The sequence below is a fragment of the Scatophagus argus genome, chromosome 1 (genome assembly GCF_020382885.2).
Source record: "Scatophagus argus isolate fScaArg1 chromosome 1, fScaArg1.pri, whole genome shotgun sequence".
Taxonomy (NCBI): Eukaryota; Metazoa; Chordata; class Actinopteri; family Scatophagidae; genus Scatophagus; species Scatophagus argus.
The window spans coordinates 12,836,500-12,849,122 of NC_058493.1; the positions used below are offsets into that span (position 1 = coordinate 12,836,500).

General features: G+C 41.6%; 1 protein-coding gene across 2 annotated transcripts in view; it reads right to left on the bottom strand.

The window, feature by feature from the left end:
* galnt2 (UDP-N-acetyl-alpha-D-galactosamine:polypeptide N-acetylgalactosaminyltransferase 2) overlaps positions 1 to 12,339 on the bottom strand; it is a 45,552-nt gene extending 33,213 nt beyond the window's left edge. Inside the window, exon 1 of one of the 2 annotated variants that reach the window (XM_046384119.1) lies at positions 11,858 to 12,339. In XM_046384119.1, coding sequence (XP_046240075.1) covers positions 11,858 to 11,953 — 96 coding nt within the window. In that variant the 5' untranslated portion in view covers positions 11,954 to 12,339. The remainder of the gene's footprint in view (positions 1 to 11,857) is intronic. The other variant, XM_046384128.1, reaches the window with a different exon arrangement.
* Between the last annotated feature and the right edge of the window lie 284 nt (positions 12,340 to 12,623).

The following is a 12,623-nucleotide window of genomic DNA, read 5'->3' on the forward strand; positions in this document are numbered from 1 at the left end:
AATTACAAACTCAACACAGGTTTGCTCTCTACCTCTAATGCATCATCACATGCAGCCGGTCACCAGTGTATTTTAAGCATGTCCTTTAGGCTGCATGTTTGTTACTTAGTTCCCTTGCTGACATTGTGTTTTGTCTACTGATGCTCATTTATGAATTTATGAGAATAATTGATTTAGACTGACCGAAGCTGTGAGATGATACAGCACCATGACCATGTATGAAGCTTGCACAGTCCATTCCAAGTTCAGCAACGAATAGAGTTATGAAGTTAACAGTCCAAGTTGCTGTGAGTCTGCAGACATTTACTTTCAGCACCATTTTACAACTTCAGAGCCATAACTAAGTTTGATTTCATTTCTACTATGCTGCTTTTTTTAGGAACTGTGAGAACAGTGAGTAACAGAGAGAGACAGAGCTGAGCAATCTGCCAACAACAGAAACGGCAGAGACATCAGCCTGACCAGAATACAGATTCTCTTGTGCCACAATTTATCTCAACCCTGCGTTATAGTTTTGAAAGTGTCATTTCATTTAGCTGCATTCATACATTTTAATCTGTCACTTGACTTGAGTCATGCACACAGCCATCTCGGCTTGCTGTTTAGGGCTGCAGATCCTCGAGCTGTTGCACTTACACATTGTTGGATCAAATATTCACAAGCAGGGTGGGACAGTGATCTCTGACCTGTGAAAACATCACACATTTTGCGGTTGCCATTTGTCAATGGGAGGCAGCAGAAGGAAGACTGAGAGTAGAGAGGCTGTATCAGGAACAAACAAAGCTGACAGACAGGAGACTGTACTGTTAGTGGTAATGAAACAGCCTGTGTGCCAACAAAGAAAGAGGGTGATACAAACACACAGTCTAAAGGTCTAACAAAGAGTAAAACACAAGTAGTCCAACTGCCAAAGTCTGGCCTTTGCTAGCCATACCTGCATCTGTATGTTAGCATCACTGTTGGCTTTATCTTCAGTATGACGTTAGATCCAGAGCACAGTAACATGCAGTAGAGAGGGCGTGAAACAACCCATTTCAAACCAACCCAAGCTAAGGTGCTAGATGGTTTTGGCTATTCTTAGCCCCATCTTGACTGGGTCTGACACAGTCACAACTGCTCCACCCCCACTGAGCTGAAAGCACAGATACATCAAACCTACCTTTTAAGGCAGAAAGGCAGAGAGCACAAGGCACAAGGCCTGCCGTCCCAAAAGCTCAGGATATTCTGATACTCCCTCCACTTTTGGTGTTTTCTAAAGCTGTGCCTTACAGCCCAAAGTGGGCTTTCGTAATTGGTTCCCAAGGTGACAGATTGAATATCTGTCCTACTTAAAAAGAACAAGCTAAATTTAAAAAAAAAAATCTAAAGTATAAGAAAGAAAGCACGCAGGAGAACAGACAAAAACATTTCTGCAAGATAGGAATACAAAGAGGGCAAATAACCTGGGGACTTAGAGGGATGCAAGTGCATTACCATATGGCCTGTTGGAGAGACACTGCATAGTTTAACATCATCGCAAACTGATATATAGCCTGAGTCAGGGGAACAAGCATCACTAAACACACACACACAGAAATGGGAATTTAGACAGAAAGACAATCAACCCCATCTTAAAGATCATATCTGAACATCTGACCATTTGTTAAGCTCCATCCCACCTACTGTTACTGTGCTACATATGTCAGACGTGCCATTATCACTCTAACCATGGCATATTTACCTAACTTCTAACACTTAGAAAATTCCAAAACAATGAGTCTTTGATTCAGACAGAGGCAGAAGAAGACAAATGCAGGGCTCCAACAATTGATTGCTGCTGGCTGAAAGGTCTATTGGTGTAAGCAGATTTTGTCAGCTGCAACTAGCTAGCTGATTAAACTAACATTAGCTTTGACTTGCTTTTTAATGTTTCCAAGCAGTTTTAAGAAAAGAACCCCGTAAACAGGTCATTAGTATATACATGAATAAATACAGTATATGACGTGCTACAAGACCAGCTAATAAAGAAACAGCAATTAGTGTAGGGTTGGGGTAAATATAAGATCAGACTTTTGTTTTAAATTATTGGAAGGAACCATGTATTGATTACTACTGTAAATATCATAAACTAGTCAGCCAGACATGCTAATGTTGCTGCTAATGTAAAAACAGACAAAAAAACACACTAATCTAATCCTTTCCTTAGGGTTTTAGCCAACTATCATTTCTTAAATTTAGAGGGTACAAACAGTTCAGAAGGTTTTCTTGTCAAATGATGCTTAAAATATGTTATAACATTTGTTACAATGAAAGCTACAAAACAAAAAGAGCTGGTAGGCCCTTTCCTAGCTGGAACTGATGGGTACAGCCGCTTATTTGGAGTAACAAAGCATTTCCTACCATAAATCACAGTACACAAAGCCATACAATTACATCTGGCACAGGACGTATAGTCCTGAGGTAGCAGAACTACTCTGGCATTAAGGAGATGCATTGCACTTAAACCTCTGCTGATAGGAACCTTGGCCTGAGTTTACATTAAAATGGAGGGTTTATGTTAAAGCAGGGGCACACTTTACAGTCATGTCAAATGTATAAATGCATGCGTCTATTTTTACATAACCAGCTTTCCAGGCTTCAGTCACCAGAGGAATGAGCCATACAGCATCTGTCTGTTTTTAATACTAGACTAGCTTTGTGGTCTGGGGAGTCTTTTTTTGTAAATGATGTGATTTTCAGGCTTTTTCCTTCAGAATTTCAAACACATTGGACTCTTATTCATGTTGCATTCAAGCCGCCTTTTTACTTCTCTTTTTAAGCCATCCAGGTCAGACACAGCAGCAGCTGAACTTGAAGGGATGGTTGGAAAAAATGTTTCTGTCTCACCAAACTGTGTAACAAGTTAGTATGTAAAACACAGAGTAGTCCTAAACCTGCTGACGTGTTCCTGAGAGGAGCGAGAAGCCCACAGGAAAAGCCAGCATAGTGGGAGAACATGTGGTCAAAGACACATTCTCTACCACACACACACACACACTTTCATATGTGGGAATATGAGGCTCTAATAGGCTGTAAATACAGAAAGAAAGGATACACCAGTCTCTTGGGTTTCCAGTGACGAGTTTTGAGTTTAGACAGCCAAACAACCGGTCATTTCATCAGTCATTAACTCTGATTCTTCCTTGTTTTAAACAAGAAGCTGGAAGAGCCACGTCAGCACCTTCCTAAAGATCATTTCAACATACTGTAAAAAGACACTTTACAAGGTTCTTCTTCTCTAGGCCTGACCAATAAGATTACAACCTTTACTGTGGAATTTGGACCATTTTATGGGTGTATGGTAGTGTTCATGACAGCATGGTAGGTCACAAGAGTGGAGAGCAGTAAGAGTCAGTCATGGAGTAGGCCTGTGTCACATATGTATACACAAACATTAGTTTAGTCAATAAAAAATGTACATGTAAAATCATAATGAAATCTTTTTAGAAATTAGCACTTTGCCTTTGTTTGACCTATTTTCATCAACATGCTTTTCCACTTTCCTGCAGTTACATGTTTCCTATTATTTCCCAGAGATCCTGCAGACAACCTCCAGAGAGCCTGGAAATCCATGAGCAGCAGTGATAATGACAGCTGTTCTAGTTGAGGAAAACTGCCTGTTGCACTTACATAAAAACACATGTCTTGTGACTACCACATCTTTCCTTGGTCAGTTGTTGACAATCAGAGCCAAATGGTGACACGGCAAGAAAGAAAGTCTTGCTCGTTCGTTCCAATGGGCTTACACCAGGAGCTGAAGTCAGAGGTGCAGCAGGTGGTGAGCATTGTCAAAACAAGACTTAATACCAATAAGACCATAAAAACATTAAGAATACACAGATAAATCTATGAGAACTAACTGAAGGAACACCTGGAAGACAAAGTACATTGCTAGTAAATAGTTGCTAATGCACTCAGATGTGTGTTTTTGGCAAAATTTTCTTGCGGGATGACATTTTTACAGAGTAGCCGAAAACAAATGCCAGTTTGTTATTGAATGGCCATGATGTGATGAGGATGAAAAATTAACACCTCCCACCAGTGTTGAAGAAAGAAAAAATCTAGCACCCACCACTTTGATAGATGGCCAGACACTCCCATTTTAAAAATCAGTTACTTCAGGCTGCCGAGTTTCAACACAACGCTTCGCTGCTGTTGAGGCTGTTATACAACACATCAAATAAACTGGACCTCGTCCACCCTCTCTCTCTCTCTGTGTGATTCTCTCTGACTGATTCATTTGCTAATAATTGGGCAACATTTCAGTATTATTTTTGATGAATCGTGTGGTGACGAAGGAAAACTTCTGAATACTTCTACCTCTGAAACAAACTGAAAAACATTATTTCTTGGACTGAACTGGTGTCAGCAGTATCATTAAACACTTACATATAATTGCTTATTTGTGACTACTGGGATCTTCTAGATGTTGCCAAAAATGCCAAATAATTCTGCTCAGAAAACAAAAGAGTGAACAAAGATCTGCAACTCATTCAGGGTTGACTGTCATGCAAAATGTCAGCGTCAGGATTCTGTGACCCAAATGTGACAGATCCACACACATCGACTGTGAATGTTTCAGAGTGAGGATGAGGTGGGTGGCCAGGATGCCTGTTTGCATATACCTCAATCCACCCTGTGTTCTCTTTGTTCTGTAAGTCAGCAGCAACAAATAGCTGAGAGCAGGGCTGATGGAAGATCCAGACAGAGATTCTTTATCATGCATATTCAACAAATTCTTTCATTTGAATAGAGTTTAAACTCACTTCATCACGGGATCACAGAGTTGGCTGAATGTGTTTTAGTTGAATGAAACTGTAGTGTGAGGAATTGATAATTCAGTCTGATATCGGAGTCATTTGAGATATTGTATGTGCAGCACTATGTCCTTCAGTAAGCAGAATATCAAAAAAATACTCAAATTGTGCCTCCTGAAAAGGATGTTTCAGAGCTTGCACTTTGAGAGACATATAATTCCTTGTCAAATATTATACATATCCTTGCCATCTAAGCCCATCCAACTGCGTTCGCACAACACCACAGAGCCTCACTTCCATTTAAAGTCTTAAGGCCCAGTAGCAGTGGCTGGAAATTCAAAAACTCAATGGGTGTTGGGATTAGATGTGTACTGTAATGTGATACTTGTCATTTATTCAGTGATTTGAATGTCATTCCCACAAAAATGGCACAGGCAAATAATCTCAGGCACCTATATGCCCTATCAGGCCAATTTGAATAGTTTAGCCTGATAACAGGACACATATTACTGCTGACCTGCCTGACGTCAATGTTGTAACACAGCTAGAACAGTTTGTCACTTATAGTGACAAAATGAATAAAAGAGGGTTGCTCTGTTTGCTTTGCATGTTTGTATTAAAAAAAAAAAAAATCTTTGAACAGCTTTTGTCTCACTGCTGGGTGAACAATGGATCTCCTCACCTCTTTCAACTCCTACATGAATGCTTGTCATGTGCCACGGGACAAAATCACACTAAGAAGCAAATGATGTAGTGTTGAGCACACTCTCACATGCAGCATGCTGTCGTATTGAACCACGAGGAACCTACTAATGACTGAGAGGGAAGGACACAAAAAGGGAGACAGAATAAAAAAGAAAAGAAAAACCAAATCAGTAAAGTGCAAGCAAGCAGTGACCATTTTATATCAGCATGCATTAACCGCTCTTTTAAACAGCTAATTTTGTGGCACTGTTATCTAAAGTATTTGTCTTCCTGGCTTTGTCTCAGTCTTTATCTCCTGTTATCTACACAGCTGTCTATCTGTTCGCCACAGGCAGTCAGTCATGGGGTTTCTGGGCTGACAGGTCAGTACCAACTCCTTCTGACTGGTGGAAATACACACTGCCAAACCAAACACCAACTATTCACCCATTTTGGTTCTAGTCACTCTCTGGTTCTACCACCATTTATTCCCCTGTCTCATCATTCTGGCACCATATTTCCATCATCAAATCCTCTTCTTGTCATTTTTACAGAGCATACATTTTTGAGAACTTTAATTGAGCGTCTGCCATAATTGCACCCTATTAGTTAAGCCAATCAGGCTTTAATGCAGTCCACAGTGGCAACTGTGGCAGATTTGCAAGTCGAATGTAGTCATTTTTTAAACAATGGGTCATTAATTTCAGACAGAGGCACTTTGCGATTAAAGTGAAAAGTGTCCCTTGCAGATTTTATCAGCCGTAGCTAGCTAGCTAATTAAGCTAATGATAGCTCCATGACTTGGTTGAAACCACCCTCTCTAGCTGAGTTGCAGTAAACAGAAGCCCTGCAATATGCATTTGATAGCTAAATGTGCTTGCTCCAAAAGGTGCTCTCGTTGATCTTTCATTGTGGTTTTGAGGCCAAGTATTAGGAAAAAAGCAAGATCAAGTTGTTAACATGTAACCTGTTTGCCTTAGCTTAGCTTAGCTTACATACTCACACAAATCAGACAATGGTCAGACTTTTAAACAGTGTGTTTAAAAAAGAAAAAAGACCAGAGGATGACATGTTTGTTAGGAAAAAAGAGCAAGACAGAACAGAGCAAACTAAAGTTAGCCTACTCCTCACAGAAGGGAAAACACACCAACATTGAAAGCACTATTGTGAACTGGGCTTCCTTTAACCTAACCACAAAATGATGTAGTATTTAACACTCCTTGGCCTTGAAAGTAACATTAGGTTACTACTGTGGCTAAACATGGCAATAGCTGCATCGCGTACTGGAGCAGATAAACACTCAGTTTAATCCAGTCCTTCTGACACGTTTGATCTCATTTGTGGTTTTGCAAAGGATGAGAACATTGACACGGCCCCCAAGCTTTTTAAATGCACAGCTGTGCTCTTATCGTAGTCCCATGCACAAAGCTTCAACATGTGGAGAAACCCAAAGCTTGACAGTTATGATTGCTAAGCTATGACTGGATATCACTGGGTTTAGTGAACACCACATCAACTGAGAAAGCCTGGAAAGGCCAGATGAAGGAGTAAACAGCTTCGGAAGAACAGAGGCTGTCCACTGTCGCCCCCTAACCTCACCCCACCTCCCCTGACAGAACTGTCCTGAAAAGACAAGGTGACTTATTCTCTGGTATTTCTAAACTCTGACTGAGTAGCGCATCTGAAAGAAGAGAACTTTATTTAAAAGAAACACACTCACACAGTCAATACTTCAAACGAAAACAGTACATCTTAGAAGGATTCAGTGCTCAGGGATGCCCAGCTTAATTTAAGCCTTTCATCGATTCAGTGTTTGCTCTATGGAACAGCATTTAGTTAGTTAGCAATAATGAATCCGTTCCCCAGCTGAAATTACACTGTATTCTGGCATTATGAACATATTGAACTGCTGAGGCTTCAAGTGCTTTTGAAGCTGCACGTCTGTTGGCTAAGATTCTTGTGCTGCAGTCACACAACAGTTACACGTGTACTCAGTATTATGGGTAAAGCAGTATTCTGTGTACATGTGCATGAATAAAGATTAAAGATACCGTGTAGCACTGAACTCACTTCCAAATCATCTGCCACCAAATACACATATCAGCAGTGGACAATGTGTGCATGAGTCAAGCTGGCATGACTGTGTTTACCACATACATGAGTGATTCATGCTTCAAGCCTTTATCAAACCAAATACCGTTCACAGTAACTGAAGGATATCATTGCCTTTATTTAAATTTTTAAAATCCATTTACCATCTGTCTACAGCTCTTCACAAACAGCTGACGACCGAAGTCTGTGTTTGTTGGATTTTTCCGGCAGTTCAGTGCCACCCTCCTCTATCTGCCATTTAGCTCCCCCTCTCACACTGATTAGCAGGAGAGTAGACTCAACAGTGGGATGTTGGTTTCTCAAGAGCTGGCAGGAAAAACCCTCTGAGGTCTGTCCAACAAGGAAGACTTTAATGGGGCATCCTGGTGTGCCAGCAGGCTCGTGTTTGTAACATTGTCCTCCTGTGTTCAACAAAGCACTTACAGATAGAGCTTTGGACTGAGTCTAGCTGTTGGGTGTCTCACAAAGTTTCCTGTCTTTCTTCATACCATAGTTCATATACAGGTTAAGGAAGATGGTAGAAACTTCACTTTCAACCCATCACACACAGCAGGAATATATTTCTCACTGATATTATAAAACTGCAGTATATCAAGAAGCAGATGCAGGTTTTGTAAGACACCACGAGTCTTTGTTGTAAAGATTAAGCATGACAATATGTTTCTATATTCTCCAGGTTTTTCTATGATTTTCCATAAATAACAATATGAATGGGTTGCACAAGTTTGATGGGTAGATTAAATTCACGCAAACCTCATCTCCTCTCATTTTACAGTGTAGGTCGATGTAATTCGGGTCAATAAACCTGACAAATGCTCAGCAGTATTGCTGTGTACACTAATAAAAGAAAGACAAACTTTCAGTCATGCAACTCAAAATTTATGATCCAAGATATGCAGAACATTTTGCACAAAGGGTTGCTCTTGATCTCTGGAGACACATAGTGACATTTCAGTCCTTTTTTATTGCCAGATTAAAAAAAAAAACAGCAAGTAATTTGTCAAAAACCATTTTTGCACAATTTTTCAGAAATCATCTTTGCGCAAGGCACAGTGATAGCTTACAGGCACAGATACTATGTTCAAAAATGTCTTTAAATTGGCATACAGACTCTAACAAGAGGGATAGTCTTCCAAATGGGGTACTTTTGAACTAATAATATAATAAAATTGGTGTTTGGTGAGCGCTTTGATCTTAAGAGAAACAGCTTCATGGGTGAATGTCAAAGCTGGAGACTCAAGTTAAACGAATTCCTCTGGCAATGACACTACCCTTCAGATTATTCAGAAGTGGGCTTTTGACTTAGCTGCCATGATAGTGCGAGTCCTGCTCAGGCTGGCAGCCACAGGGAGTTCACCACGGTGCCTCCGAGCAGCGATGATGACACAACAAGCAGCTTTGTGAGGTGTAATGTTGAATACAGGCGATATCTGTGAATGGTTAGGAGTAGGTCTGGGCTGAAATGTGTACTGCATATAAATAACCTGTGGCTTTCTCTGCAGCGCTGAGCACTCTCCAGACATCTGCAAGTCACTAAGTCATTATCTCTCTGATTAATGAATGGATGATCACACAAATTTGTGAATCACACACTGAACACTCCCAAGGAGGAGCATTTGACCAAACCTGGACATCTTCCCTTACTGTTGCATAATTTAAGTAAACACCTTTCTCCAATTCACCTATCTGTTGCCAAAAGAAAAAAGATGAGAAGGTAAAGAAATAGTAATAAACCACTGAGGCGCTTTTAATGACATTATTAGGAGTTGATGGGAAGAGTACTAGCACTGAAACTATTAACTGATTAAGCAATTAGTCAATACACAGAAAATAGATTTTTTCTTATAATGGACTGATCATTTAAGTAATTTATTAAGAAACAGTCCAAACATTTTGCACTTTAATGTAAAACTTATAAAAGGTTATATAGTTTTTTATATATTGTGAATTTCCCCATTGTGGGACATTAAAGTAAATCTTAATCTTAACATAACGCTGTATTTTGAATATCTTTTGCCTTGGGCAGACGAATCAATCATGAAAGCAATTGTTTCAGCATCAGAGACTGACAGCGCAACTAGATGTATATCCTAAATTTTCAATTTCTTTTACATTTAAGTGATCCATCAATCACGAGAAATTGCTAAAAAAAGGTTTTTATTTAATTTCAAGGGCCCTCAGTCCAGAAATTTTAGTCCATTTATGTAAAGCCTAATCACAGATGCAAAGTTTGCTTCACGACAGCAGTGAGAAGTTATTACATGTCTCGACTCTTTAAAAGGAGACAAAGATGTGACGTGATAGAAAATATTTTACCTTTGCAGCAGCACATTTGTTTAAACAGATTAAATCTGTGTGCAAAGACAACAGCCAGATGCAGATGACCATCCAGGCTCCATACTAAAGCTGCTTTCAATCCAACTCCAGAGAAAGTTGCTTATCATGGCAGCACGGCAGTGTCACTCTGACCCCCTTAACAAACTCAAATATACATACATACACACACACACACACACACACACACACACTCAGAGGGACAGAGAGAGCGAGAGAGCTATCAGCCTAATGGAAAAGTAAAAGGACTTCTCTGGTTGACTGGAGCAAAGCAAACACAGAGAGACAGATAGGACAAGACAAGAGGCAGGTGGAATACGCACAGGATGTTCACACACATAAATGCACACTAATAGACACACGCACACACCGAATCAAGAGGGGTTATCGTGGCAGTGTACTGTGCACATCACACACACAAAGAGCACTTATACATACACACACACAGCAGGATACACGGGCCTATATAAACATGTGCGTGCACGCACACATACGCACACACACACTAAGCCCAAGCTGGATGTTCCCACAACATGCAAAAGTGACTGTGCTCAGTCTCCCGCCCTCACACACAAACAGACCATAGATGTGTGTACAGTGGTATCATGTCCTGCTCCACCTGGAGGATATTTAACTTAGATTTCACACCTGACTTACTACTGCATGTACAGGCCTGGTGCATGATGAATGGAATCCCTGCTTCCACGTACACACAGTCAGTCTTACCAGCTTCTACTACTAGTAGTAGACTACTAGTACTATTGGCCTGCAAGTTGCTGTAAACCAACTCCATGACATCCAGAAAGGGATCCTACAAATGGTAATTTTCTATACTGATGAATCTGCCAGGTCATTTCTTGATTTATCATTTGGTCAATAAAACATCAGAAAATTGTTTTTTAAAAATTATCATCACAAGTTTGTCCAGGTGGTGTCTTCACATGTGCTGTCTAGTGTAGCCAACAGCCAAAACTCAAAGATCTTCAGTTTATCATCATTTTATCAATTAGCACATTTGATGAATTGAAACCATTAAATGATCGGTATTTTGCTGGAGGAAAGACTTCAGTGATTATCACATTTTCTGTCAACTGACTAATTGATTGTGTCAGCTCTAGTTTCAAATATTTATTTACAGAAACATAAAGTTGAATATTTGCAACAGTTCCAACACAAACTAAACATTGCAAGATGAACTGCTGCAGGGGTGTTTTAAGCTGCATTAATTTGAGCTTGGCATACTTTAAAACTGATTTTACCAAGTAAGCCAGAGCATGAACATCACAGCAGCCATGCTAAGCTGAGTGCTGGTTGTTTCCACAGCAGATTTAAAAAATGAACCCATGTTTAAACCCGCCTTTTAAAAGCCTACATCCCAACAGTGTGCTGTATCGGTGCTTGTCTGCACACTTCCTGATCTCTGCTCATTACTCGGAGCAGCAGCAGTTTGTGCTGACGTGCTCTATAGGCTAACCCCCCTCCTAACCACCACCACCACCACCACCCCCGGCCCTGCGAGCCAGGCCAGCAGCCTTATGATAATAAAACCACTCTGCCTTCACCTTTCTTCCGCTGTCACATTAACCGGCGCAGCCACGTTTAAGTGGTTAACGTGCTGCCCGGTTTGGAAGTGCTTCTCTCCCACTGCCACGGGAAGGCAATCGCCGGCACAGCTGGAGGTCTGCGTGCACGCCGACCGGCCAGCCCCACTACCCCGCTGCCCTTGTCCACGCTCATCTCCACCAAATCAATGCCTGTCCACTGATACTAGTAGGCCCTTTATCACATTCCTCACAGCATCGGTACCGCCGCAAAACAGACCCCCAGAAAAGAGACACAGCAGCGTCAAATCACACCGCTCCATCTTCGCTTTGTCCTGGAAGAAAACATCCACACGGACACCGAGGCGAACCGTGTAGCCACAAAAAAGCAGCCGATGACGGAAACCCTACCTTTCGACTCAACGCTGTCCCCGAGTAGAAGTAGTAGGCTATCCCCAGCACCCACAGCACGGCAAAACATAACAATATCCTCGATTTCCTCCGCATGGCTGCCTAGTTTTCTTCCTCCGCCTGTCTGTCTGTTTCGTGTTTTTGCTGTGGTCTGCTCCGTTTGACGCGGCTGTGTCCGTGCTGGACGCTTCGCCGTGCGGCTTCGACAGGCTTCGTCAGTCGGTCAGGGGGAGCGGAGGGAGCAGGAAGCAGCCAGTCAACATCAGCGGGGTTAGAGGGCAAAGGCTAGCCGACTCTAATCCAATCAAACACCGGCTCAGGCAGCCCTGGAGGAGGGCCGAGGCTGGCACCGAGTCGAGCCGTGCCGTGCGGATCCGTGCTGAATCCGAGTGAAGGGGGTGGGGACAGTCCCTGTAGGGAACGATTGTTGTAAAATTTCAGTTGTGTGGCTCTGGGAGCTGTGGGAGAGGACCTGTGGTTACAGTGCTACATGATTTCTCGGTTTGCAGTGGAGCTGCATGTGCGCCGAGGAGACGCTGGGGGCGCCCGAGATACTTTAAACTGGTTTAAATAGGAAAAAAACTAAAGTACTGTTCTGGAGCTTTCAACTGCATCACACCATCTTTCTCAAAAATGGGATTATAGGTGTTTAGATTTACATGTTTCTGGGCCATTTGAGGACTTTTCATGCTTGGGGGCTTAAGGATTGATAATTAAAGTTTACTCTTGACGTTGGAGCCAGTTAGATGGTTAAAAAAAGGGTCTA